The sequence below is a fragment of the Penicillium lagena genome, assembly GCF_028827675.1.
Source record: "Penicillium lagena strain IBT 129212 chromosome Unknown utg000008l_segment0_segment0, whole genome shotgun sequence".
In the NCBI taxonomy this organism is placed as follows: domain Eukaryota; kingdom Fungi; phylum Ascomycota; class Eurotiomycetes; order Eurotiales; family Aspergillaceae; genus Penicillium; species Penicillium lagena.
This window is the reverse complement of record NW_026623229.1, coordinates 382,110-409,527: the sequence shown is the minus strand read 5'-3', so window position 1 is coordinate 409,527 and position 27,418 is coordinate 382,110. Positions and strand designations below refer to the sequence as shown.

Below are 27,418 nucleotides of genomic sequence, written 5' to 3'. Positions count from 1 at the left end.
CACATCAATCGAATAAATGACGTGGGGTACAAGTCCAAGGAGGACCCTGGGCACATTGTATGGCTTATCTAGTGCCTTAGAATATTATGGGATACCTAGTTAACTTTGGAAAGGGACTACTGAGCATACTTATGTATGCAAACAGCAATAGCACTCATTTAATCACCAAATTGCTTAATAAGGAAACTTTGTGTTCTATTTCTGACCCGGAAGATCAAAAAGCTCTTAAAATAGTCTGACTTCTTGGCATGTTCAAGTCCGGAGACCCCGGGGACGTCGCACATTGGAAGCAATGCTCGGTAGGAATCTGCACGCGCGATGCACCACAAAAGGGCCTTGCCTGGGTACAACATGGGGCTAGCCGAGCCCCGCGTCTCAAACCGGAGCAGAATGAAGCCAAGCAATCAGTCTTCTGAGGTCTGATTTTGTACGTAAGGTGACTTTTGAGTTGACTAAAAATGCATGATCCACATGATCCACATGATCCACTATACCCATGTGGTTTTAGCCCGGTACCCGATCCTTTGGTCCTTACCAACAGACCTATTACCTCAATAAAGTTCATTATACGTTGGTTTACGACCTTGTCCAACAGTCGCTCTTTTGATAATTGGTTATAACGTATACAATCCGAGTCAAGAAGTACCCGTAATATTCTGGGAGGCTATACGGAGCATACTATGCAGGCCTTGCCTGATCACCCCACAATAAGCCCAGAAAACCATCGCTACCGAGGCGATCTCATATTTTTAATGAACATACATAATTGGGGCTGAAACGCGAGTTCTACAAGTATAAGATAATCCCTCTTGGTATTTGCATCTATATCCCCTATCTTCTCGAGCAAGCCGATATCACTCAGCCAGCTGCGAAGATACTCTTTTTTTTAATATATATTTTCAAGTTCTATGGGCTGCTTCCATTCTGTTGGCAACTATGGCCGTATTTGTTATTATGTTCCTCCTCGGCTTGTTTGCATTGTCCAGCTCGAAGCCCATTCTCACCAAGGAATCGCCCGCTGGCTTCCCAGCTGCGGAATCCCTTTTTGTTCGAGTTCCTGTTGATGTACCAGTGGTAAAATCTTCAGAAGCACCATCGAGAACTATATCACCCTCTGGAATTGACGGCACGCACACTATAAAGCCGGGTATCTTCCAAGGTGATGCCACAATAGTGAATAAGCACTCGAGTACCACCCAGACCAGCGTTCTCTTCCCTGCATCAGGAGATTGGCTTGACGTGCAGTGTGACGGAGACGCTAGAATTACAGATGCTGCAAACCCCCCAAAGGACCGGTTTGAGTATGCCAAGGTGAGCGGTATGATATCCATCGCGCTTGCAGGGATCCAAATGCAGTCACTGATATTGGTTGTTAGATGCTTGGGACCAAATGATGGATGACTGGAAGAGCAAAGACGACGATTATCCATTGAACTTTGGCCAATACGCGTGGAACGTTTTCCACTACAGTGACCAGACACATTGCGATCTAGTGCAAGATAATAACTGTGGCACCACAGTAGAATGCAAGGCCCCAGCTGCTGGGTTCTTAATCATCAACTCTCTCGTGGCTATTCACAACGTATGTGCAAGCTGATGGCAGTTGCTGAAAAGTTATACTGATAGTAGGAAGATGATCTTCAACGAAAGGACGGCACTAGGCGATGCTCGCGATGATATTAAGGCAGACATTGTGACATTCCAAGATACTTTTTCCTCATTTCCGGACGACAATCTGCAGGTCATCAAATACATGATGGATGCCCTTCAGATAACCTGGGGGTTCAGTTCAGCAATCGGCTGGAACGTTTGTGAGTGTACTATCTCCAATATTTCCGCACGTCTCTGATTCAAGCTCGATCTGCCAGGGATTAAGAAAGCCAAACTATTCAAAGGTATTTTGACTCAAATTTCTCCGTAGTGAGAAGGTACTGACAGTTCAGACGATGACTGGCGAGCGGCCTTTGCCGATATGTCCAATGCTGCCGCCTTTTACGGACTTGGCATGGGCAAAGACAGTCTCAAACAGTATGTTCTCCAGAAAAACTCAATTAATGATTTTCCCTTTGCTAATTAAGGCCAACAGACCTACAGATAGTGGCGAATTGACTGATGACCTCAAAGTTCTCGTCGACAACTATTATAACAAGTTACGTGACATACAGAGGGACTTTTTGGCGAATACTCTCAACGCAGTCGACGAAGCCAATCAGGATCAGTTGACCAAGATGGTAGCAAATGGAGCCATGATCCAGGTTGATCTTGCTACGGACAATTCTACTTACGGTGATATGATTATCGAGCAGAAAAAGACTCTCTATGGGAAAATGATCCCAGGTACTTGGGCTTTGTCTCCGGATAGCCAACGACCGTTTATTCTGTAAGGCAGATAGCTACCACGGATGATCCCTTTTTGAGCTTGCTAACTTTGCCTAGCTATGTGGATCACGCAGACTATAACTGCGGGGATGACGTTGGCCCTGTAAACGAGAGCGATTTACCTGAGAAAGACGACTGGAAGTTGGGTTTCTGGATAGACCAAGACACTGCGGATAAGACCTCCTGGTGTGATCCCAAGTACAGCTTCCTTTCTCTCAAGTAACTCGTTATGATGCTAACTTCTCTGTAGTGGCAACTCCTGGTTCTTGCTCAACGCCTACGGTCCCACGAGCTGCAGCGGGGGCGGAGCTGCCGACTGCAGCGATCGTCCAAAGATTTTCCAGAGCCTCGATGGTGGAAACACCGATACCTTGACGGGCGAAGACAGCACATGGGGAGGAATTACTCTTGAGTAAGCGAGACTTGATGCTAGCTCTGAAAACGAAGCTGATTATGGTCTAGAGATATTATTCGCAGTTCATATGGAGCATTCGTGGCAAATGGCAACAAAAATGGGGGCTATGTGAGTCTTGACCAGACAACTCAGAGGGTCTATACTAACATTGCGCGACAGAAAATGCCGGACGATTCAAAACTGGCCATTGATGACTCAATGAGCCAGATTGTTGAAGATGATTCAGGTGTTTTCAGTAACAGTATTCGGACTGCCGGTAAGATAACAACAATTGATTCAGAGTTTTCTACCAACATTGCTAATAATCATTAGGATTTTTCCAAGTCCCCATCTGCCTGAATGCGTACGCAGCGGCCGAGCGGGTCGAGAAGATTTTTGAAGACAGTGACCCCTGTGGCGAAGAGCCAGATGCTAGCGGGAAGTCAACGCCCAAAAACGATGACGGATACGCCGCTGGGCAATGCGGGGTTCATATCACTCAATACCAACGGAATGAAGGCGATGCGGTCAATCCGCTAGATGTTTTCCAGCTAAAACTCAATATACTTGATGCTAACCAGGAGAGTATTGGCTTTATGATCAAGCAGGCGGCCGAGGAGGCGCTGATTGTTCCCAGCAAGCTTCCATATGATCTCTGGGTTCAGGTTGGCGACGGCGATGACGATCCAATTTGTTTCTGGTATTCCAATCAATATTGGTGCACAGATAACGATGACTGGGGATGCAACATTGGTGAATATGACAGCGGTGAACGAAATGGTGACTGCGGCTTCAGTTGCCCTAATCCAATGGACGATTTCCCCACGACAACCTACGATCTTCCATCTCCCGCGAAGACCGCGTATGACGGAACCAGTGTCCCAACAAGCACCGCAGCACCGCCGGAAGTGACTTACGCCCAGGGCGCTTGTGGTGTGCATGTGATACAATACCAGAAGAATGAGAACAAGAACGGCCTCAACCCGACGGACTATTATCAGGTGCAGTTCGAGGTGAAGGATGCAGACAACAACCTCATCACCACGTCACCCACGTCCCAAGCAGAGTCCGGCAATCCAGTTACGATCCAGGGGGATGGCCTTGAGTATCCCTTCTCTGTGACGGTAGGTGATATTGACTCGGATCCGGTCAGCTTCAAGTACAATGACCAAGAGTGGGATTCGGATGCGGATCAGTGCAGTGTCGGAAAATATGACACAGGAACTCGTAATATGGACTGCGGATTTACCTGCTGATTGCAGTTCCAATGATCTAGGTGAATGTTATGATGCTCTTTTCCTCATCACAAACTCTATACTTCTCAGTAAACACCGACGATGTCATGGATGACTCAGCAGCGTAGAGCGTCACCTCTGTTCATCCTGACTCTGCACTCGATACCCTGTATGATTTCCGTTTTTGAATTGCCAAAACAGACGGGACATAAGGCTACAGATCTTGCACTCCTCATATTCCGATCCGTGCTTTCCGAGATTGACGTGCATCCATGAGCGAGCTCCATAAGTCTTTCGCGAAGTCGCAACTCGGCAAGCTGCCCCCTGAAGCGCCCACCCTCGAATCAATGTCCGAGGATGCCCGGGATGAGGACGGCTCTTCTGTCTCATCCACATCTTCCGCAGGGACGATGGTTCCTTCACCGACCAGACAGCTATTCGCCCGAGCGGGCCGCAGGTTCGTATCTCTCTCTTTCGCCTATAGTGGACATGATGGACCCGGGTGGTTTCTAAATCTTTTCGTCAAAAAACATGACTGATTATGAATATGACCTGACTTCAAGCTAATGCGGCTCACAGACCGTCATCCCAATCATCTTTAACATGGACCGACTTCTTCGCCCAGGAACTTTTCCTACCCGAAGAAGTCGATAATCTCCGCATCTTACACCATGTCTATTTGACACCACCTACAGGCTCAAGTCCGTTGTTTGTTATGCATCATGGTGCAGGCTCTTCAGGTCTATCATTTGCGGCCTGCACAGAAGAAATCAGAAAGATCCTCCCCCAGGCGGGGGTCATGTCCATTGATGCCAGAAGCCACGGTCGGACGATGATGACACCCAAAAACGCACCAAAAGGCCCGGACAATCCGTCCACCGCAGATTCAACAAAAGCTGAAGCTGATGGCCATATTGAAATCGATCTGAGTCTTGAAACACTCAGTCGGGATCTTGTGTATATGATTCGCCAAACTCAGTCAAAAATGGGCTGGAAGTCTCTTCCAGACATTGTGCTTGTTGGACATAGTCTTGGGGGTGCGGTTATCACAGATGTGGCGAAGAAGGGCGAGCTTGGCCCGAAGTTGCTGGCGTATGCGGTATTGGATGTGGTGGAAGGTATGTTCCTTGCGCTTTTCCTTCCTACTCAAAACTAACCACGACCCCGTGAAGGGTCGGCAATGGATGCCCTTGAGAGCATGGAGAAATACCTCTCGACGCGACCAAGCCGATTCCCATCTCTTGCATCAGGAATCGAATGGCAGTACGTTGCCAGCATGATCTCTCCATTTATAAAGTTGCCGAAACTAACCAGAATAAAGCACGCGCTCCCGCACTATTCGAAACACTATATCTGCTCGTGCATCCGTGCCATCACTTCTCTACGAAGAAAGTGAGCCCGTCGATCCGGGCAAGCCATGGGTTTGGCGCACTAACCTGTCTGCAACGAAGCCATTTTGGGAGAATTGGTTCGTCGGACTGAGCCGAAAATTTCTCGAAGCACGGGGCGGAAAGCTGCTTTTGCTTGCGGGGACAGACCGACTAGATAAGGAGCTGATGATTGGACAAATGCAAGGTTAGCATTGTCTATAACTAATTTCTTCATCGATATTATAGTTCTGATTCATTCTTCCCAGGCAAATATCAACTCCAAGTTTTCCCTGAAGCAGGCCATTTCATCCAGGAAGATCAACCGGCCAAGACGGCACAAATACTGGCTGACTTCTACAAGCGCAATGACCGCAGCGCGTTGGTGCTGCCACCCAAGGTGGCCGATATGCAGGCTGCGGCGGCGATGAATAAAGGGTCTGGTGCCGGTGTTGGTGGCAGTGGTCAATTGAGGTAGCAATACGGCCTTGACATCGAAGAAGGGTGATAGGCTTGGGTCCAAGAACGGCGCCTACAGCCAGCCGCCGCGGGGGTTGGCTTTCTATGTTGGGATACAATGAATGGTGACCAGGCATGGGTATTGGGTCTACGACTTCTTCGGCCATCTTGAAGAACTACAAGCATCTTCGGTTTTAGATTAAAGGAAGAAAAAAATGGAAGTAAAGAAAATCGAGAAATGAATCTAATATCAATGTCCTACTGGCCACATCTGGCCATAGCAGTCCGCGACTCGTCCCATGAAGGTATCATTCCGCACTTCCGCCACCAGATCATCCAAAAGAACGGGCTAAAAAGAGCGATCCGTCAACCCACAAAAGTCACAGCAGCCGCATTCCGTCCCGCAACGGGCCCAGATCGCAGCCAAGTCACAACCATCAGGGGACAGTTCAAGCTCAGAAAAAGACAAGAAGAAATAAAACCAGGGGGAATGGAGGAAAAGTGGTACATGAAAGAAAATTGTCGTCAGAACCGTGCACTGTCTCCTAACCTAAACGCCGATAGCCAGCTTTTCTAAATCCATACGCCACCAAGATCCCGCAAGAATCAAGAAATGACGATGAGCAGATCAAGAAAGATAATGAGAACCACAGATCAAAGCTGTGGTGCAAAGAAAAAAAATCCCTCAGGGGATTGGCGCCAGGTAAGAGATGATAAATGGGTATTGTTGATGAAATCACCTAGGACAAATCAGGAAGATAGGCCCCTCCCGCAACGACGAGGTTCGAATCGGTGAACTTGACTTTGTAGACAGGAGTCTTCTTCGTCGGGAAAGCGCTGATCTGGTCGGGAGTGACTGTATCATCTTTGCCCTTCTTCTTCTTTTGGGTTTACCGGCAGCACCTGCAGTGGACGGGTTGCCACCATCAATCTTTGAGCTCCCCTCTCCGGGAGGAATGACACGTCCCTGTGTGGATTCTTGAGGAGCATCAACATCCCAGGCACGGACTGTGCCATCGGCTCCACCAGAAACCAGAACGGTAGACTCCGCACTCCAGCTGAGCGACCAGATGCCGCCCTTGCCGTGTCCCCGCATCCGCTTGAGGAGTCGGCCAGGGCCCAAATCCCAGAGGAGAATAGATCCATCATCATCAGCAGAAGCCAGAAGTTTGCCATTACGGCTGCATTCCAGAGCAGTGATATTGCCGGTGTGTCCGGTGAACATACGAACCGCGTTTCCGGTAGTGACAGCCCACATGCGAACCGTATGGTCGCAGCTAGCGGTAAAGATGTACGCCGAGTTGGGATGGAAGCAAATGCAGTCCACATCTTGGTCGTGGCCAGCGAAGATGCGCGTCTGGCGAGGCTCATGAGTGATCCAGAGGCGCGCAGTCTTGTCGGAGCCGCCCGAAAGGAAGTAGTGACCGAAGGGACCCCAACGAGCGTCCCAGACAGGACGATTGTGGCCCTTATAGACCACCATGCACTGCCACGTGTCAAGGCTCCACAGCCGAATCGTCTTGTCCGCCGACGACGAGAGCAGCCATCGAGAATTGGTAGACGCTCGGTCCGCCCCTGAGTCATTGTCCCTGGGGACAGAACTTGGGGAAAACGAAACCGCATACACAGGCCCGCTGTGGCCAATAAGACGCTTAGAGTTGGTCGGGGGTCCGGTGTCGAGCTCTGGATGAGCCGACCGAATGGGCTTTCCGTTCACAGTCCAGATGCGAATGTACGACTGCTGAAATCCGACAGCGATCAAGGCGCTGTCGTCCGAGAAATCCATGCAGCTGATCCTGCGAGCATGTCAGTAAGCGGCAGATAGCAAAAAGAAACGTAGAAAAGGGGTTCATACGAGTCCAAAGTATTATGGAAAGTAAACATGCAAACACTGACTCCGGGGCCCACGCCCCCAGTGCGGCCCTCGATCTTCAGTCGATCGCGGTGCTCCTTCACCTGCACGACCGCCATTTCAACGTCCTGGGCCATAGAAGGAGGGTACCCCATGTCGGCGCGAGAAGGGGCTTCTTCGTCTTCTTCCTTTTTGATCATTTCGTCAAACTCCTGCATCAAAGAGTTCTGGCCATCCTTCGGAGGGTGTTTCGCATCCTCCTCAGCAAGCTCAGCACGAACATCTGTTTCCATTCCCTGCTCCATAGGAAGCTTGCCAAGCTTCAGTCTCGGAAGAGTTCCAGCCATAGCTGGATTGTCACCTGTGTATGCTGACCCGGGATGATGGCCAGGGATGCCCTCATCCTCAGCAGGGAAGGTTTTACCAGCACCAATCTGGTTCAGCATCGCAGCAAAACTGAAACGGTTATCTGCGGCGCGATCCATGGTTTTGAGCGTGCAGTAGCTGCTCAGAATCGCGGTCATGACCGACCCGCCCTCTTTCTCCTTGCTCTCCAAGAATTGGAGCAGGTTGGTATAGGCGGAGTTGCTCAGCACAATACGGTACTTGTTAGTACGGTACAGCTTTGAGGTCGCATTATCTTGAACATGCTCCGGCAGACTAATAGGTTCCAAGATGCGGATGTCATCGGTGTGCTCGGGGAGGAACATGTTCTTGTTGGATTCAAAGAACTGCTTCGCTTCCTGAGGATAAAAGGAGGTGACCATGTTCAGGAACGAATACACAAAGAGCGGCCACAAGACACGGCGAAGTTCAGGCTATGGATGATCAGCAGAGGTTCAGGGAGGTTCAAAACAAGCGACTGACCTTGTACAAGTCGAGGCTCTCCTCGACCCAAGCCTTCAGCAAGTCTAGAGGAGTCGTTAGTCACCGTGCTGCGATCAGTCAGGCGGGTACGCTTACCAAAGCCTTGCTGGTATTTGGGGCGAGCATCTTCTCCCAAGGGAGGGAGAGGCCGGCCGTCGATCTCTTGGTTAGCCGACTCCATACGAAGCATCGCTTCGGTGCGACTATAGCCCTTTTTGGCAAGATAGTCAATCACCTAAGACAGGATGGATGCGTCAGTCAAATACACACATGAAGAATATCAAACGTTCCGTATGCAGTTATAAAAAAAAGAAAAATGTAAAGCCATCGAAAGTAGGGTATGCACGGGTAAACAGACAACTTGCGCAGGTGCTGGTAGCTCCTTTTGAGAGACCAGGTCCGCGCCTTCAGCAACCAGACGAGACTCGTTGCTATCTGCAATGCTCTCGACAACGGTAACCTCCTGAAGCTCGACATCGGCAACATCGCGATGCTCGTCAACGGCAACATCAGCATTGCTCCCATCAGCTGAGCTGCTGGAAGGTGAGGCCGTAGCGAGGGCATGCGCAGCAGCTTTGTGAGCCGCGTTCCTCTTTCGCTCCTTTTCTTGCTCCGAGCGCGAGGTCCACGAGTTCCGAGTCCGCTTCTTTTTCTTCGGGGGCATATTGAGGTCCCAGGGTTTGTAGGTTGGTGAAGTAGATCAAAAGATCCGGGTAAAGCAGTGAAACAAAAGAAGAAAGGGAACGGGAGTGCGGAAGAAGAAGCGAGGCCGAGAGAGCAAAGGCAGACAAAGACAAGCAACTCGGGCAGGCAGAGAGAGAGCCACGTGATGAGATAGAACACCACGGATCCCAAATGGGAAACCATAGATCCCAAATTGGAAGGCTGTCCATATCACGTGTCGGATCAGGCGACAGCAAGAGCGTAAAGAAAGATGGAAGAAGTTCCAAACTTCCCAGATGCTCCTGCTGGCGACGTATCAATTACCCCAGATATCTCTTCCAGGGTAAGGCATCCTAGATTGTCGGCTACTGGACTAACCAGCTCTTCGTAGGCAGAGCCCATCGACTCAACAGGCACACTGACCATGACATATAAAAGCAACACAAAGACAAGAAAGAAGAACATCTGGCAAAGCAGGCCGGGCCGTCACAGAATACAACAAAGGTGATACCAGACCAACATAGGCAACAAGCACAAGGCAAAACACAGCACCAGAGACAGACTGCCTGGAATCAAATTCACTCACAATTTGGTTGAGGTTTTGCTGCGACATGGCGCCGCTAGGGGGAGGCGGCGGGCCGGGGGTCGGGGCGGAGTGCACAGGAGTGCCTGACAGTGGCTGCTGGGAGGACATGGACATGCTTCCACTGCCATTTGTGCCACCAGGCCCCATGCTGCCACTGCGTGGTGCAGGGCTGGGGGCACCGCCTGGCGCGGACATCGCGATCAAGTCGATTGGAAGATCAGTGAGGTCGGAGGTGGGTGACTGGTTAACGGCAAGATGAAGAGGCAAATTGGGGTGAGTGTGAAGAGGAGAAAGAGAAGAGAAGAGAGATGGCTGGAGAGATTAAAGGGGGTGCCAGGCGCTGAGTCGGCAATGGGGATGAATTTGATATCTCGTTGGCGGCTGCAGCGAGCTTCACCCCGTGACTAAGCGCGTTCGTCTCCCCCAGGTTTACACGTGACGACTTCCATTGCTGTGCCGCTCGAGGAGACTTCGAGACTCGACGAGATCGAAAATTGCAGCTCGTGAGCTCGGTCTGGCTGTCAATTGATCAACTGTGTTCGCCGATTGGATCTTGTTTCCCCATCATGGCCGACGACGCGCCACCAGCCCAAGACGGGCAGAGGTTCACCTCCGCGGATCGCATTCGGCAGCTGAACGAGGTGGACAAGGTGGGCTATTCAATTCTCGTGGATACATAAGTAGCCACGCAGCTAACAATTCCACTAGGATGTCGCAGAGCTGATCCACTCCGCCGGACTGGCCATCCAGGCTCTAACCAACGCCGAACCCGATGCCTCTAACCCTTCCGCCGCTGTGCCCGACGGCTCCCTTGACTCCCATAAGACCCAGTTCAAGGCAGCGACCGCTCGATATTTTACACTCCTCTCGTCCATTGATGTACGGCTTCGCCGGCAGGTCTACGCGTTAGAAGAGGCCGAAGTGCTAGCGCCCGAGTCGGCCGCGCGGGCGGGCGATACAACGAGTGCTGGTGCCGCTGCCGCTGCCGGCGTAGGGGCCACAGCCTCAGCCACTGGAGATGGAGATGGAGATCCATTGGATATTAGCTGGTTGAACAGCCGGAAAGATACAGTTGGCATGGACAAGGAGGCCGAATTGTGGGCTGCGGCGAGCGAGTTGGTCGACAAAATTGACCAGGTGGGGGCTCCCAACGGAAATTCTAGCAAGGCAGAGCCAGATTCAGAGAAAATGCAGGTCGATTGATTCTGGAAAGGAGCAGGTAATTGCTGGTTGATCGTCTGCTGGTGGCCGGAGATGCGGTGGGCTTTGTGATTTATTGATTGATACCCCCGGGGAGTCTAGTGCAATTGAACAATTTTACGATTTGACCGTCAAAGAGAGAAATCATCAAGGGCTCGATCATTTGTGGACCAATATATTGCAGGGAATGTCCCCCAAAGTACAAAGCTATGCAACAAAGGAAACCGAGACAACGTCGAGTTGTCCGACCAATGCAGCGATCTATTTCTGCATACCCTTGATCATCTCCAGCTGAGTCGCGCGGCCCCTGTTGGCTTCGGACAAGGTACCCAAGCCTGCATGCACGGTCAGTTACAGAATCGATATACCGTAAAGGGCTCACTTACTCCGCAGCTCGCCGACAACATCCTTGGCCTTGCCGAAGTAAACCTCCTCTGATAGTTGCAATGCAGGTCAGCGAAATACATGAGAGAAAAAAGACATGAAAAAACGTACGAAGCAAATTCCGCATCCTCAGCTCCATATCCTCAACCAATCTGCCCACATTCGCGACATGGCTGGCATCCGACTCAACAGGCAGATCAGCCTCCACCTGCCGGGTCATGTTCCCGCTCAGGTCCATCTCGCCAAGCTTCTCATTCTCATTGGAGAGGTGCAGGATAACCGTGCTGGTGAGCTTGTAGTGTGACATGCGTGCGCGGTCCGTAGCCTCGAAGACGTGGATACTGTCCCATTCGCCGGAGCTCTGGGAACCAGGTGTGACCCCTGGAAGATGGAATAGTCAGTCAACATAACCCCCGTTGACGCCCAATGGCTGAAAGAAGGAACACACCCTTCTTCAGGAGGATAACTCCCGCAAACCCATCATCCAGATCCCAAAAGTACACACTCCCTACACCCCCTTCATAATACAGCTCCCGGTAGACATCAAACGCCTCATTAGCCGCAACCTCCAGCTTGCGCACCCGCTCACTGGGGACCGTGCCGTCGTCTAGAGGGGGATCGAATTCATTGCTCCATGGTGACCGGTAGCTGTCACCGTCACGGTTGTAGTCGCAGAGCAGGTAGTCGCGGTTCGTCTGCTTGCACCGGCGGGTCTCGAGCGGCTGGTCGACGGAGGAGAGCAGGTCTTCAGTCAGGTCAGGGACAATGGACGTGATGGCCTGGAGGTTCTTCTTTGTGTTGCGCGGGTTCAGCCGCCGGAGGAGATCGCTGGAGGGGGGTGTTTTGGTCAGTTCAATTGTCGCTGTCAACAGAGGGCGGGGTCGGAATTGGGGTCAGAGAGAGGTGACAGGTGACTGGTTGGGGAATGTGTGGAAAGTCGATAGATTGGAGTTTGGGTAGTACAAGGGGGGTGCATCACTCACAGGGCACTGTCAAACTGAGCGTCGGCCATGGTGAACAGGGAGTGTGGTGGGTTGAAGCGTATGGATGTCCCAGGCGGGATCGGGGAGATGTTGATCGGGAGGTGCGTGGCTGAGGCGGAGGGCGTGGCGATAAGATAAACTACGAAGGCAGTAGAACACCCAGCAGCAAGAATAATATGTGATGGGCAAGTGTCCAATTCTTCAATATGTACAGTCGACTCGAAACAAGAAAAGGGATATCCTCAATCACACTGGATGCCAATAAACACACAACATTCGCTCATGGTCGTCACTCATCACTGTCCTCGATCATAGGCCGTTTTTGCTTCCGGACAGGCTTGGGCTTAGGACTGCTACTGAACACAAATGTAGGATCCGGGAGAGCGAAATCAAAGTCATCATCAAGGTGATCTTCTGGAAGAGGAGCAGCTTGTTGATTGTGCTTGGGTTTAGGGTCCGGAGTCGACAACAGGGCCAAAATATCGGCATCATAGGTATCATCGGCCTCGGGGGCAGTCACCGCCCGAGTATGAGACGTAGGCGCTGGCTGCATCTTGCTCACCTTCCGGCGCTTGGGAGTGGGCTTCACGCTTGAACCGCCCATCGAAGGGTGTTTAGTTTCGCTGGATGATGGGGGAGCCTGCGACAAAATCTGCTTGAAATATTCATCACAATCGAGACTTGTCTCATCCATCTTCCGCAAGGCTGCAATCATGCGACGGGTCAGAGAGCCATGCTTGACGATCTTGGTAGGCCGTGCATCAAGTTGCAACCGAGGGAAAGCATCGGTGCGCGGGAAGCGGATATACTGTGGGGAGGTAGCTCCGATATTCTGATAACGATGCTCGAGCTCTTTCTGCTCGGCTGGATTGAGGAACACTTCTTCCAACGATGGAAGATCCACGGGCTCCGGGGTCGGTGTTCGAGGTCGCTTCTTTGGCAATGCAGCTTTGACCTTCTCGCGAGAGCTGTCGCCTCCAATGTTGGACGCCCGTGTGAAGCCCGTCTCCACATCATCGGGCATGTGGAATTTCTTAGGCGGTCTCTTAGGCGCCCTTCCTCTGCGTTTCGGCTCGGGCAGTTCCTGCTGGGAGTTCTCGGGAGGAATATCAATGTGTCGTTTATCTGAAGTTGGCCGAATACCAGCGGGTAAGATGCGAGCAGACCGGTCATCGTGGAATGTAAACCGAGCACCACTGGCAATCATTTCTTGCATCTTCTCGTAGTTATCCTTAGCCTTGATATAGGACTCTTCTTCCTTGCCCTTCATCAGAAGCAGGGTGATGTTCCCTGCCCGTTTACGACCGGTTCGACCCATCCGTTGCAACATGCGAATAGGCGATGCGGACGAGTCATAGCACACGATGAGATCGACTTCACCAATATCAAGACCCTCCTCGCCAATCGAGGTGGCGACAATGGTGTTGTATGTTCCTCCTTTAAATTTCTCGATGATCTGGAGCTGTGTCTTCTGGTCCATGCCATCGGAACCTTTGGCGCTGGACTGACCAACAAAGACGTGAGGGCGGATCATGGGCTCGTAGCGCTTCAACACTCGAGCGACTTCCTCGGCGCTGTCACGGAAATGAACGAAAATCATGACTCGTGTTGCAGAATTTCCGTTGCTACTAGAAGAATCGGTGCCTTCCCCTGCATCCATGAAATGGTTCAGGATGACCGACTTCAGATACTCCAACTTGGGATGGCCAATAAATTCTGGATTCTTGCTCCACGGCTCCAAGTGACTGAAGAGCTTCTTGAAACTTTCGTCTTGCACAATCTGTTTCTGATACTTTCCTCCTTTCTGTCCGTCGCCGCCTCCTTTGAAGTGCAGAAGATGTCGATAGAATGGGACGATACCGTGGTATTTGAGAAGGTCAATGGCATGGGCCAAGCTCGCAAGAACCGTGAATATCGAATTGACCTTGCCCTTCAGACCAAAATTGGCGTTTCGGCCCGCATCGGACATCATCCACTGCTGCCGTGCTTTGGTTAGACCGTAGGCAGTCAGCGACATGGGATCTCGTCCCCAGTAGGCATTGAGAGTCCGGAGCTGATCGACAAGTGGCCGCAATGTCGAAGAAAATAGGTCCATGCAAAACATCATCTCATCAGAGTTCTCAAAGGTCTCGATCTCCGTATTACGAGCATGCACGTATTGTCGAATATCAATCGAATGCTCGGTCCGAATCTCCACTCGAGAAATGTCCAGGCCATCAATCACTGCCTGTACAGACTCGACTGTCGATCCGGGAGTCGCTGTCAACGCAAGAACTCGGAAGCTCTTGTTGTATCGCCGCAAAAACTTGACTACTTCCACATAGGCATAGCCACCGGTCGCGCGGTGAGCTTCGTCCACGACCAAAAGAACAATGCGCTTGGGGTCTGCAATGCCGGTCTTCAGGTCGTTGGTCAATGTCTGCGGTGTCATGAAAAACACTCGTTTGGACTGCCACTCCTCCGCTCGAATACCTGGCGCCACCCCTCCAGTGAGCATGGTTGTCTTTGATCGTGGGATCCCCGCAATGTCCAAACATGCCGACACCTGCTGCGAGACCAACGGCTTGGTCGGTGCTACAAAAATGATCTGCGCGTCTTTCGTCCAACGAAACCAATTGAGCATGATCGTTGCGGCGATAAAGGTCTTTCCAAGACCGGTGGGCAATGCTACCAAAAGGTTGTGGAAAAGGCCTGCCCGGGTGATGTTGAACTGGTACTCTCTCGTATTGCCCAGGTTGGTTGGGTATACCCAGGTGTCCAAGGCGTCATGGTTCAGCTTGTGCTGAGTCGGAGGCTCATCTTTGTCTGGGGGAGACCAGCCTCGCTCCCGCGAGGTTTGAATATTTGGGTTCCGGGCAGCCATTCCGAAAAGCGTGGCTTGCCGAAGGCTGGGCTGACGATTTAGGGGACGAGTTGCCGCTGGTAGTGGAGGAGGAGGTTGCGCTGGTCGTGATACCGGCGAAAGAGATGGGGAGGAATCAAAGGCATCCTCTGGAATATCGTCCAAGAAGGACACATCCGCCGAGCCATTATGGGATTCTGTATTTGCCGGTTGCCCAAGTCTCTGCGGAGCCTTGTTCGATGTACCCAGATTTGGCATCATCTTCCGCGACTCCCCCTCAAACGAGTCCAGCGAAGCTGCAATGGCGGCCCTCAACTCTGCGTCATTATCATAGTAGTTTGGAGCCTTCTGCGGCGCATTTTCGCGTACAAGAGGCACAGGATCCGACGGAGGTGGTACCGGATCTGGCTTCTTCCACCGGGGTCCACGAATCCGTTCCGGGCTGGAATCGGGCTGGGTCAGCTGGGTGACGAACATGTTCTCTTGATAGCTGGTGTTGGGTCGTTTAGGCACGAAACTCCTTGACTTGGATCGGCCTTGTCTCTCTTCAAAATCCATGGACGATTCTCGGCGGGGAGAGGGAATTTGGGCAGCATCGTCGCCGCCATTCATGGAAGAGAACTCGTCCGTGCTGGAAACCCCATCGCGGTGATCATGTTCCACGCGACGACGTTTGGCGGGACGAGGTGAGGGTGACGGTTTGTCGCAGGGGGTGCTGGGGACTATAAAGTCATCATCATCTTCGAAGTAATCGGACTCTGCGGAGTCCGTGGGGGGCATTGCGCAGAGCGTGTGCTGCTATCATCGTGACAAGAAGCGCGTCAGTGGAAAGCGCGTGGTCACGTGGACCAAAGTGTTTGTACCGTTTGTTAGGGACAGCCCATTTCGAGTTCTTGCCCAATCCCTGATTAAATTGGCCTCTAAACTAACCACACTATAATCATCCTGTGTCCAGCCCTAGTCAGGGGTGGAGGGGGAAAACCCATAATAGACCTCTCCCTTGCCTGGGAATTGTTCACCTGCCTACAGCCAAAACCACTAACGTCCAAGGAGGACAAGTCCCCGGATCTGACAGATCCACTATCTAAATAACTACATAAGAATTCAATTTACTAACCAACCCCCTTCTTCTTCTTAAGGGGGTGCTGCCAGGCACCCCCTCGTCCCTCGGGAACCTGCCGCTCAGGACGCAAGGCAATGGCCAAATCCAGCTAGCATCTGGTAAAACCAGGGAAAGTGATCAATGTGAGACAGGGCGAATGGGAGCTACGACTGTTTGGGGCTGCTAGGCTTGTGTGCTTGCCTCTAGTATTTATTCCTGACTGGTCACCCTCTGTTTCTTTTCTTGCGCTTCTTCTCCCCACATCGGTCTGTCACTCCTTAGCCGCTACCTCTTCTCGAAATCTACTTTTTAATTTCTTATCATCATCTTCTTCCACCATGAAGTTCAACGTCCTCGCTCTCTCCACACTGCTGGTGCTCGCCGCCGCGCAGGACACTACCACCACCACTGCTAATCACGCGGCGACCACAGCCAACGCTGAGGTTTCCTGCGCCAGCAAGTGTAAGTAGTACTCTACTCTCTTCTTTTCGGTCTCTAGAATGCTCACGGGATCGATGTGTAGGCGACGCCAACGATGTGTGCTGCCGCGCCAGATGCTACAAGGTGCCCTGCCCCAGCGACAGCCAGGCCAACGACACCAACAGCTGCGTCGCTGCCTGCCCTCAGGGGAACGGTACAGCGGCGGATACCCAGCGGTACTCGGATTGTGAGCAGAACTGCTACAGCTCGCACTTCTTCCCGGCCACCAATGCCGGTAGCCGCCAGACCGAGACTGTCTCCACTGGCAGCACCACCGTGACGGAGACTGGTGCATTCACGTCTGTGGGTATGTATATCTTCGTTTCCGGTCAGAGTTCCTTTCTAACCATCGAGCAGTTACAAACTCCGCTGGCAGCCCCGTTACAACCGTTACTACTGCCACCAACACTGCCAAGGGTGTTACCCAGACTACCAATGCGGCCAGCCATGTCAACCTGGGTGCTTCTGCTGCAGGTCTTCTGGGCCTGGTTATGGCTGCCTTTGCTCTGTAGGCCGAGACTGGAGGAGATCTTTCCCTTTTTTGCTGGGTGGATGGTCCCTTGCATACCAACTTTCTTGCTTTTCTTTCGTCTGTGTGATAATAGTATCTATAATACCTGGGATCGGGGTTTTCAGGCTGTGAATGTCATGATCATGGAAATGATTTTAGGAGGTTTAGTTTCTTGTCCAGTAGTGATGTAGGTCTAACGAGTGATAGGGTACACCCTCGATATATTTTGGGCCAATCACGTGGCTGGCGATTAACCTCTCACGCGTATCTTCTGTTGTTGTCATCGTCGTCGTTGTTATTCCCAAACCAACCAACACCTAAGGAATTACAGAGCCCAAGATGGCCACCACGGAAGAAAGCGCGGCGGGCCCAAAGCCACCGCCGATTAGTGACGCTATGAATGATGAATGCTTTGCGTCCCTCTACAAGAAAATGACCTCGTTCGTCACCGACTACATGTCCAGCTACGACCCATCGCACGACATGGCACATGTGCAACGAGTGGTATCACTGTCCATGAAAATCCTACATGGCGAGCAAGGCCTTCACCCAGACATAGGGTACAACCCTACAGTGGTCAAACTGGCTGCACTGCTCCACGATGTTGAGGACAGAAAGTACTCGTCCAACGCAGCTCTAGTAGCGCAAGTGACCGGAATATCCGAGTCAGAGGTTCTCAAAGCAGAGGGCACGCATCAGCAACAGCCCTGCTCAATAGCCTCCTATGTACTCAGTGCCCACGGCATGGATGCACGGCTGGCCGACAAAATCCAAAAAATTATTTACCATGTCTCGTACTCGAAGGAGTGCAAGGACCCGGAACTGGTCCGGAATATGGTGTCTCAATATCCCGAGCTGGGTATTGTCCAGGATGCAGATCGGCTGGATGCCCTTGGAGCCATCGGGATCGGACGGTGTTTTACTTTCTTGGGCGCGCAGGGAAAGAAGTTTGTGGGACCAGATGGGAAATGGGAGATGGAAAATTCGATTCAGCATTTCGGGGAGAAGCTGGAGAAGCTGGAGGGGATGATGAAGACCCAGACGGGGCGGAAGATGGCGAGGGAGCGGACGGCACGACTCAAGATTTTCAAGGGGTGGTGGGAGGAGGAAATGCTGGAGTCGTTTTAGAGCTGTCGTGAGGCATTTTATACTTGGCAATGAATACGGAGTTTGTACATAGGAAACCCTGGAGATCTCTCCATTTATCTTGATAGCGTCCACGTTAATTCTCAGATGAAGTGTTGGGGGACAATAGCCTCAAAGCTTCACAAACGAGTGGAAAAAGGACGAGACAAGTCCTGATAGCAAGTTAAAGAGCAATTGACCGGTGTCCAAATCATCAAAGAGCCTCTCCCATCTATCCAGACGCCAGAACAAAACAAAATAGATACATAGTTTGGGTATTTCGGTTTCTGTGAGCAAAAGCGTATCCGTGGAAAAAAAAAAAAAAAAAAAAAAACATGCTGAGATATCCAACGCCGGAAGACAAAGAACCATATGTGTTATGTTGATAGAGTTAAAGAGTGAAGTTCAAAGGAGGCAAAATTCAAAAACCTTCGACGTTCCAGCATCGAAAGCGCCAGCAGAAAAGAAGAATAAAAAGGAGCATCCAAATCAGCAAGAACGCAGCAGCCATATCAAACTCGATCCCGTGCAAAATCAAGTACCTCGCAGTCGTCCTCGAAGAATCCATCATCAGCTTTGAGTGGCGTAGAAGGGTTTTTCTTCTTCCGGCGCGTGGTGATGATGACTTCCTCGAAATTGCCCGTGCTGTTGCCCAAAGTGATATGGTTCTCCATCTCTCCTCCAGCTCCAAGTGAGTGTTCGTGAATAGCAGCATCATCTTCGTCATCACCTTGATCATCTCCACCGCTACTGAATGATCTCACGTGGAGCTTGGTCGTAGAGATGTCCCCACCGAATACCCATTGGCCACTGGGGTTTGACCGCGTTGAGTCCCTGCCGCCAGCGAAAACATAGAGTCCAACTCTCTGATCGGTGTGGAAAGGTTGGTAGGGAGTGTTAGTCTCAATCTCTGCCTGAGAGAGAGGCTGGCAAAATCCCTTCATAGTGGTTGCTGGCTGTGAGCTGACCGATGGTAGCATCAGAGACGCATGGACGGCCAGGGCAGGGTCATAAGGCATAATGGGTGCTGGGCCGCAGTGGGTTTGTAGACTGGCCGGCAGCTTAAAATCCCCTTCTTTGCTGCCAATGACGGTGTGTGACTGTCGGTGCTTCTGCGTAGACGCTGCTCGTCCGAGGCGGTAAAGCTTGAAGGATCCATCATCGACCAGACCCAAGGACATGAATCCTTTGTTGCAGATCCAAGTCACCCGATACGGAGCAGGTTCCCGTGCCAAGCCAGACAAGTGCAGGCGATTCTCTCCCACGTGGCGGAGGGTATTGACAGTGCCTGTTGCTGCTCCCATCGACTTGCTCAGCCCAGCAGCAACAACTTTGCCGCCTTTCACACCTGCCGCAGACGGCAATGTGAACCCGCTCATGTTCGGAAATGCAGCGCCAGACGAAGGAACACGTCCCCTCACAGCCGAGAAGAATGGCTGGGTCCTGTCGCCCACCAATTTCATGGCCGCCGACAGAGGGTTTCCGCCGTTCCCTTGTCCCGACATATCCTCCGTTATAGAATCAGTGGCCGGTGGTCTGACTGACGAAGGCCGCGCTCGACGGAATGGGGGCCACTGAAACGCGCTTCGGGGTAGATCAAAAACATGTACTGTGCCTTTCTTGGTGATTATTGCCAAGCGATCGCCAACCGGAGGGGTCCAAATCACATCGACAATGCTCGATGTCGTGAGTCGTGAATACCGTGCCACCTGCCGCACGTTCGGGCTCTGGCTGGCGTGGTCTTCGACCATAAATACAGTGGCACGGCAATTCTTGAGTTGCATCAGATCCCAAACATACTGCACATCACCTTTCTGGCTCGCAGTAAGCAACATGAGGCCATTCGGCGACAACGAAAGAAAGCTGCAGCCATTAGGCACCTGAAAGGTGGATAGAGGATGGAAAGACGAGCTGTCATCGAGTCGCTTGAGATCGATGATCGAAACAGTGTCCGGATCGGCAGTAGACGAGTTCTGCGTGTCCTGCGCATGCGTCGGTGGAAAAATTCCGTAGCCTTGTGCTTGGGGTTCGGGTGCCTGGGGCGGCCGCCGTGGAGAGATGCCAGGAGTTTGCTGGTTGCTCCAGTAATTATTCCACGCTTGGAGGCCTTGATCGCCCATCCAACGCGCACCTCGGACAAGTTCCTGCGTCACTCCTCGGGCAACCTTGTCCAAGAAGCTCTCTCCTTCGCCAACGTCCGTGGCACAATTCACGGAGGGCATCGAAGGTGGGTTGCGGGTCTCTATTCCAAAAACTTTACCTTGGAGCAGAGGCGCCGGTACTGTTCCCTGAATCGAGCTTCGATAAGTCGACGTAGGTGGCACTGTTGCCAACCATCGCCCCTGCACGGCCAGAATCGGTCGCTCCAGAGCAGATGGGCCATGAGGGGAGTCTGCTCGAGATCCATCTGGATCAGTGGAGCTGGAAGAGGCAGAATATCGACGGGCGTCTTTAGACTGAATGCTGGTCCACGTCTTCCCGACGCACTGATAGGCGCACGATGCTGTGGATGGGCAATATTTGTAGACATAGACTTCTCCACTAACCCCGGAGGCCAAGATAATGTGATTTCCGCTGGTGTAAAGTCTCAAGCTCCCCACGGGCGACGGGGCAAAAGATGGAAGGCCGGGGATATTCTCCAAAGAGGGAACGGGTTTGGTTGCAAAGAGGGTCGCGACTTGCTCGCCTGTCCGGAGGGAATATACTTCGGCCCTGGTTTGGTAAAGGGGAACATCACGCCTGTCGCCCGAGTGGCCTTTGGCTACCGAAAGAGGAAGTTCATTCACCTCTGAGCTAGCAGAGGAGGGTCGGCCTTCTTCTTCGTTTGGTGGCAGTGGTCCATGAAGGATGAGCGCCACGTGAGGTCTAGATTGTGCGAAGGGGTCATCCGGCGGGCTTGGGATGATTTTCGCCTCAATCACCCGACCGTTGAGGCCAGTAATTTGTCCGACACGACGGGTTCGACGATCTTCAACCGCCAGAACCTCAACGGCCCGATCTGTTCCCACCAGCAAGACATTCATACCCACCCGAGGCATCTTTGGGGCAGTGTTCGGAAGCACATCGAAGCCGCAAAACGAGTAGTTGCCATCCTGGTTAGGCCAGTTGGAGGCTGGCAAAAGGTCCACGTCCGGCGCACCGTAGAAATGGGCTTGGGGTAGATGGGGCAGTGGCACCTGGTTGCTCCCGTATGAGAGGCTCTTTCGGCCGTCGATGGACTGCTGTCGGGAGGGCATGCTGTTCCGGTATCCACTTCCATAGCTGAAGGGTTTGGGGTTGGAAGCCGAGGAAGGTTGGCTGAACGGTACCCGTGCTTGGATGGTGGGGAAATTCAGAGGAGAGTCACTCGGAATGTCGCCATCTATCAGGTCGTTTGGCGGGCTCTTGCCAAAGGGCACTGACTGGGCCCAGGTGTCCGTCCGATTGGCGAGATCGCGGTCTCCCGTTTCTCCCAGTGACCCGAGAGCATCGAGGACTGGTGCGAGGACGGGCGAGCTTATGGCTGGGGTGACATGATGGTCCAACGAGGGATCCGGGCAGGAAGTAGGTTCGTGGGGGGAGAAGAGGCCTGGGTGGTGGAGGTCCTAAGTCGGCCACTGCTGTCAGCCCTATGCTGTTGATGATCGTCGGCACTCATGGTGGGAGGATACAAATCTTCCGTCGCTGCCTTGGTCCCCTTGTTCTTCTTTCCACCCTTCCCTTTCTTCTTGGATTTGGTGCTCGGCTCATGCTCTTGGGTCGGTTTGTTCAGATCGGTGGCGTGGGTAGTGTCGTCTCCCGGGGACCGGCTGTGCTGGCGGATCAGGTCGTCTGGGGCTGCCGGGGGCATTCAAGTGGACGAGGCCTCGCAGGGGAGGCGACAGTGATGTCAGTCAGTCAGTAACGGCGCTCGGGACCTGGTTGGGGAAGGTCCGAGAACGCGGAGAGGGAGCTTCAGCTCGGATCAACCGAGATAGACAGGTACGTGAGGGTAGACACGCAGAGATCAGACCGATCGATACGTTGCAGAAGGAAGAGAGGTGAGAGGAGAAGGGACGAACCAAGGAAGAAGAGGGGCAGCTCAGTCATTCCCCCCGCCGTTCCTGACTCAGACCCGATCACCCGCTGCGGAGGCATGACGATCGGTCCTACGGGGTTATCTAAGCAGGCGAGGAGGTAACTAGGGAAAGGCCCGGGAAAGGGACCGCGAGGTCGCTCGCACCGGGTCCCTCTTCGAGTATACTTAGCCCTATACCTAGTCCCTACGCTACTAGCTACGGTGGGAGAAGATGAATGAAAATGATTCCGTCATGCCCCCACGGGTCACGGGGTCCGGGCCATGTGACGGCGCACGGGAATATGGTACACGATGATTGCCTCCCGGTCCATCCATCGCTCAGGTCTTCTTCTTCGCCGCCTTGGCCTTGGCAGCCTTCTTCTTGTTGCTATTGATCATCACAATGCCGATGAAGGTGCCCACCACGGCAGAGGCCAGCAGGATCAGGATAACGGGGATGCGGATGGCCCAGACGGGCGGCGGGAACAGCTCGTGGAGGGGATGGCCGGGGTCGACAAAGGGCTGGCCACTATCATTAGTGTCGGGGAGAGACCGAACGATCGCGCAGAGACATACCATCAATAGGGTCCAGGCCGTATAGTAGAGAAAGATAGCAGTGGCGGCCAAAAGCATGGCGGATCCCACGAGTTGGCCCAGCTAAACAGAGTCAGTCGGCGGCCATTGGGTTTGCAAACTCCAGACTCACCATTATGAGGAGCAGCAAGTGTCCAGGGAACTCTCAACACCGGTGGGGGTTGGGAATAAGATTGAATGAATGAATGGGACACAACCGGGAGAGGACAACAACAATCATAATCAGGAGCTCCAGTTCATCCACTCCTATGCACGTGACCACAGAGCTTTCTCCCTCGCCTCAGCCGGACTAACTTCCTTCTTTTTGCTCCAGCCTCAGTCCAGGCCCACCCAACCCAACTTCCCCCCTTCTCCCGGGCCACCTTTCCGTCGTCTCCCTCGACTCTCATCATGGAGGATCCGGTCGTTTTGCAGTCTGCGGTGCGCGTGCCCACGCCGCCCCCCGGTGTGTCGTACTCGCCGGCCGCTGGCTCTCGCAAACGCTCGCCCCCTCCCGCTCGCCGTCTCCCAATCGTCGACGGTCGCCACCGGGAGACTCGGTCCGGGATAATGGAGATATCCCTCGAATGGATTCCGATCGCGCCATTGAGAGGGAGCGCCAACTCGCCGAGCGCGTCCGCGAACACGAGCGACAGGAGGCCTCCCGCAAGCCGATGACCGAAGAAGAGAAGCAGGCGTCGGCCAAGGCGGAATATGAGAAATTACTCAACATGCGTTCGGGCGGCACCTATATTCCGCCAGCACGCCTGCGCGCCTTGCAGGCCCAGATCACGGATAAGACGAGCAAAGAATACCAGCGCATGGCATGGGAAGCCCTGAAGAAGTCGATCAACGGGCTGATCAACAAGGTCAACGTGTCCAATATCAAGTACATCGTTCCCGAGCTCTTCGCAGAGAACTTGGTCCGGGGCCGGGGGCTGTTCTGCCGCTCCATCATGAAGGCGCAGGCCGCCAGTTTACCCTTCACCCCCATTTACGCTGCGATGGCGGCGATCGTTAACACAAAGCTGCCACAGGTGGGCGATCTATTGCTGTCGAGACTGATTGTCCAGTTCCGCAAGGCGTTCAAGCGAAATGACAAGGCAGTCTGTATTTCCTCCACGACATTCATCGCACACCTCTGCAACCAGCAGGTGGCGCACGAGATGCTTGCCGCGCAGACTCTGCTGCTTCTCCTTCACAAGCCAACAGACGACAGCGTGGAAATCGCCGTGGGCCTCACTCGGGAAGTGGGCCAGCATTTGGAGGAGATGAACCCGCAGATTGCGCTCGCCGTCTTTGACCAGTTCCGGAATATCTTGCACGAGGCCGACATTGATAAGCGTGTGCAGTACATGATCGAAGTTCTCTTTCAGGTGCGCAAGGACCGATATAAAGACAATCCGACCGTCAAGGAGGAGCTGGATCTGGTGGAAGAAGAAGATCAAATTACACACCGACTTGGCTTGGACGACGAAATCGAGACTCAGGATACGCTCAATATCTTCAAGTACGATGCGGAATGGGAGGCACACGAGGACGCTTATAAGAAGTTGAAGGCTGAGATTCTCGGCGAAGAGAGCGACGAGGAGGATGAGGATGATTCGGATGTGAGCTCAGACGACGAGTCTGAAACGGAGGCACAACGTATGGATATTAAAGACCAAAGCAACACGGATTTGGTCAATCTCCGACGGACAATCTACTTGACGATCATGTCCAGCATCGACTTTGAAGAATGCTGCCACAAACTGATGAAAATCAACCTCCCCCAGGGGTTGGAGGCTGAGCTGCCATCCATGATTATCGAGTGTTGCTCTCAGGAGCGGACGTACTCCAAGTTCTACGGACTGATCGGCGAGAGATTCGCCAAGATCAACCGACTGTGGTCCGATCTGTTCGAGGAGGCGTTTGCCAAGTACTACGACACCATTCACCGCTACGAAACAAACCGTCTGCGCAACATCGCGCGGTTCTTTGGGCATTTGCTCAGCAACGACGCCCTTGGTTGGCATGTCCTGTCTGTGATTCACCTCAACGAAGAGGAAACCACGTCCAGCAGCCGCATCTTCATTAAGATCCTGTTCCAAGACCTCGCCGAGAACTTGGGCGTTTCCGGCCTGCAGGCACGCTTCCGAGATGAAATCCTGCGGCCCAGTTTCGAGGGCATGTTCCCAACAGAGAACCCTCGCCACACCCGGTTCTCGATCAACTACTTCACCAGCATTGGTATGGGCGCTCTAACGGAGGACATGCGCGAGCATCTCAAGAACCTGCCTCAGCCAACCGTACCCGCCCTACCTGCTGCACGTGCGGATTCCCGATCATCTTCTGTCAGCTCACGGTCGCGTTCTCGCTCGCATTCTACATGTTCCACGTGCACCCCACGGTCCCGTTCACGCTCCTATTCATACTCTCGATCGCCTTCTCGGGACCGCGGCCGGTCCTATTCCCGTTCCAGGACCCCTTCTTCACGAAGCCGGAGCTACACCCCGTCGCGCTCGCGGTCTCCGGCGCGTCGGGGTCGTCGCGACTCGCATAGCCGGTCTCCTACTCCTGGCGACCAGTCGCAGTCGAAATCGGCACCAAAACGCCAAACTCGAGGACGGTCCTACTCGAGGAGTCCCAGTCGCAGTCCGTATCGGGCTCGCCGCTCGGCATCTCGATCTGTCACACCCCCGCGTCGTGAAACAACACGCGGGAGGAATCGCAGCTATTCCCGGTCTCCTTCTCGGTCTGTCACACCCCCGAAGCGTGGTGCGCCTGCATCGCGAGCAAGGCGGCATTCCTCCGCGTCAGCGTCGCCTCCACCTCGTCGGGGACGCCATGTTTCTGGGTCTCGTTCACCGCCACCTCGCCGTGGCTGAAGCCCATGTAGGGATTAGGCGGGGCACCTGGACGAGTAGAAGTTTTTGCTCCTGGTAGAATATGGAGGATTATCAGAGCATTATCAATTTGTATTTGAAGCAGGTTGGGAGGATCAAGAAATTTCAGGTCCCATCGACCTTGAGCATGATGTATTCTATTTTTTTTTTCTTAATTGGTTCGTTTTGAGCGACAGATTCCAATACCATGTTCTCAGCTGAGCAGCTTGATATATTCATGCTGCCGAAATATGAGTTCAATTCTTTTCTCTTTTCTCTTTTCTCTTTTCTCTTTTCTCTTTTCTCTTTTCTCTTTTCTCTTTTCTCTTTTCTCTTTTCTCGTAATCTTGTCAGCAGCACTCTCGCTTTGAGTTGAAGTTCAAATATGAACTGGGGATATGTATACGAAATCTAATATTCACTTTAATTAGCAATCAATCTTGAAAATTCCATGGAGGACAGGAGTTGATTCCGATGTAAATCTTCATATTACACCACAACGCTAGGTGACGGTAAATCAGGCGCCGGGAATGGCTACCTTCGACGCCATTTTCTGCGCCCTTTTTACTAGGATCTTAGTCATTCACATGTCATGCAATACGATTGAACTATCGTGCTCTCTGAGCACTCAGAGAGCGCTCAGGGCTGCTCAGTGATCTACTCAGCCTTCACTCAGGGTGCTCAGAGCAGGCGATCACCACAACACGTCAATTGCTTGTAGGGTCGCAGTTTCTAATACTTTTTGAAAACTGTGGCGTTTGCAGAAAACCGTGGCCATTTTACCTGCGACACTGAAACGGTGCTCGCTCTCACCTTTCAACTTGTTCTTTTTTGAACGACGGCAAGATGTCTTTCCTGGCCACAGTTCAGTTTTGGAAATTGTGGCATTTGTTAAAAAACCGTGGCCGTTTATCCTGCGGAAATGAAATTGTCCCATATAACAATTTGCATTTGTTCCAAGGGGACCGTTCCTAGCGTCAAAGGAGACTGGTACCATACAACATTCTGGCCCCCACAGGAAAAAACTATTAATACAACTACAGGTTACTGTATATCGGGTTTATTTTCCGAAAATGAAGTCACAAGACGATATTGGCACAATGAATATCGAAAATTACTTGGTTACTTTACTTTGTTATATTAACGGACCTGAAAAAATAGATTGCCCATACTTAAATATATCAACAACATCTCTTCTTCCTACTTCTCACCAGTAAAAGTAAACACAAATATTCTCATTGTCCTCTTTCCAAGGGAAAAGACATACGCGTTCGTACCTGTCCATAAAAGTATTTATGGCTAATCACCCCAAACACAGAAACAACAATCGTCCGCCCAAGACATTCTGTCACAGCCACTTTAGGCCATCCATCTCGGTAAGCGAACGAAACCACAAAAAGGAATAGGACGAGATGGATTAATAGAGAGCAGATCAATTGCACAGTATAGGTTCTCGTGACGCCGATTTGAGCAATGAGCCAGACTGAGAAAGCGGATATGGCGCCTTCCAACAGAC

At 52.3% G+C, this 27,418-nt stretch overlaps 11 protein-coding genes across 11 annotated transcripts; 6 read left to right on the top strand and 5 right to left on the bottom strand.

Moving 5' to 3' along the window:
• Positions 1–936: 936 nt before the first annotated feature.
• N7510_010710 (uncharacterized protein) lies at positions 937–4,029 on the top strand (the record flags this gene model as incomplete). The annotated part of the gene is made up of 10 exons (XM_056982635.1): positions 937–1,318; positions 1,377–1,582; positions 1,634–1,811; positions 1,944–2,028; positions 2,087–2,380; positions 2,437–2,565; positions 2,630–2,791; positions 2,842–2,902; positions 2,954–3,050; positions 3,107–4,029. The coding sequence occupies 10 exons, from the start codon at positions 937–939 to the stop codon at positions 4,027–4,029; spliced, it is 2,517 nt and encodes an 838-aa protein (XP_056828129.1).
• A 251-nt stretch (positions 4,030–4,280) lies between these two features.
• Positions 4,281–5,853, top strand: ppe1 (putative ribosomal protein/carboxylic ester hydrolase (Ppe1); the record flags this gene model as incomplete). The annotated part of the gene is made up of 5 exons (XM_056982634.1): positions 4,281–4,465; positions 4,588–5,126; positions 5,181–5,271; positions 5,330–5,583; positions 5,645–5,853. The coding sequence occupies 5 exons, from the start codon at positions 4,281–4,283 to the stop codon at positions 5,851–5,853; spliced, it is 1,278 nt and encodes a 425-aa protein (XP_056828128.1).
• A 717-nt stretch (positions 5,854–6,570) lies between these two features.
• N7510_010708 (putative transcription initiation factor TFIID subunit) lies at positions 6,571–9,997 on the bottom strand (the record flags this gene model as incomplete). The annotated part of the gene is made up of 5 exons (XM_056982633.1): positions 6,571–7,630; positions 7,690–8,504; positions 8,554–8,597; positions 8,650–8,788; positions 9,803–9,997. The coding sequence occupies 5 exons, from the start codon at positions 9,995–9,997 to the stop codon at positions 6,571–6,573; spliced, it is 2,253 nt and encodes a 750-aa protein (XP_056828127.1).
• Positions 9,998–10,368: 371 nt separating this feature from the next.
• On the top strand, positions 10,369–11,005 carry N7510_010707 (mediator of RNA polymerase II transcription subunit 11; the record flags this gene model as incomplete). The annotated part of the gene is made up of 2 exons (XM_056982632.1): positions 10,369–10,452; positions 10,511–11,005. 2 exons carry the CDS (start codon positions 10,369–10,371, stop codon positions 11,003–11,005), a joined length of 579 nt encoding a protein of 192 aa, XP_056828126.1.
• A 258-nt stretch (positions 11,006–11,263) lies between these two features.
• Positions 11,264–12,398, bottom strand: cap2 (F-actin-capping protein subunit beta; the record flags this gene model as incomplete). The annotated part of the gene is made up of 5 exons (XM_056982631.1): positions 11,264–11,337; positions 11,389–11,436; positions 11,498–11,767; positions 11,835–12,214; positions 12,370–12,398. 5 exons carry the CDS (start codon positions 12,396–12,398, stop codon positions 11,264–11,266), a joined length of 801 nt encoding a protein of 266 aa, XP_056828125.1.
• A 260-nt stretch (positions 12,399–12,658) lies between these two features.
• mph1 (3'-5' DNA helicase) lies at positions 12,659–15,991 on the bottom strand (the record flags this gene model as incomplete). The annotated part of the gene is made up of 1 exon (XM_056982630.1): positions 12,659–15,991. The coding sequence occupies one exon, from the start codon at positions 15,989–15,991 to the stop codon at positions 12,659–12,661; it is 3,333 nt and encodes a 1,110-aa protein (XP_056828124.1).
• Positions 15,992–16,651: 660 nt separating this feature from the next.
• Positions 16,652–17,305, top strand: N7510_010704 (uncharacterized protein; the record flags this gene model as incomplete). Its single annotated transcript, XM_056982629.1, has 3 exons — positions 16,652–16,775; positions 16,837–17,100; positions 17,151–17,305. 3 exons carry the CDS (start codon positions 16,652–16,654, stop codon positions 17,303–17,305), a joined length of 543 nt encoding a protein of 180 aa, XP_056828123.1.
• Positions 17,306–17,643: 338 nt separating this feature from the next.
• On the top strand, positions 17,644–18,432 carry N7510_010703 (HD domain-containing protein; the record flags this gene model as incomplete). The annotated part of the gene is made up of 1 exon (XM_056982628.1): positions 17,644–18,432. One exon carries the CDS (start codon positions 17,644–17,646, stop codon positions 18,430–18,432), a length of 789 nt encoding a protein of 262 aa, XP_056828122.1.
• A 509-nt stretch (positions 18,433–18,941) lies between these two features.
• On the bottom strand, positions 18,942–22,258 carry N7510_010702 (uncharacterized protein; the record flags this gene model as incomplete). Its single annotated transcript, XM_056982627.1, has 2 exons — positions 18,942–21,997; positions 22,063–22,258. The coding sequence occupies 2 exons, from the start codon at positions 22,256–22,258 to the stop codon at positions 18,942–18,944; spliced, it is 3,252 nt and encodes a 1,083-aa protein (XP_056828121.1).
• Positions 22,259–22,804: 546 nt separating this feature from the next.
• N7510_010701 (dolichol phosphate-mannose biosynthesis regulatory protein) lies at positions 22,805–23,174 on the bottom strand (the record flags this gene model as incomplete). Its single annotated transcript, XM_056982626.1, has 3 exons — positions 22,805–22,987; positions 23,042–23,122; positions 23,172–23,174. 3 exons carry the CDS (start codon positions 23,172–23,174, stop codon positions 22,805–22,807), a joined length of 267 nt encoding a protein of 88 aa, XP_056828120.1.
• A 451-nt stretch (positions 23,175–23,625) lies between these two features.
• N7510_010700 (pre-mRNA-splicing factor CWC22) lies at positions 23,626–25,905 on the top strand (the record flags this gene model as incomplete). Its single annotated transcript, XM_056982625.1, has 1 exon — positions 23,626–25,905. The coding sequence occupies one exon, from the start codon at positions 23,626–23,628 to the stop codon at positions 25,903–25,905; it is 2,280 nt and encodes a 759-aa protein (XP_056828119.1).
• Between the last annotated feature and the right edge of the window lie 1,513 nt (positions 25,906–27,418).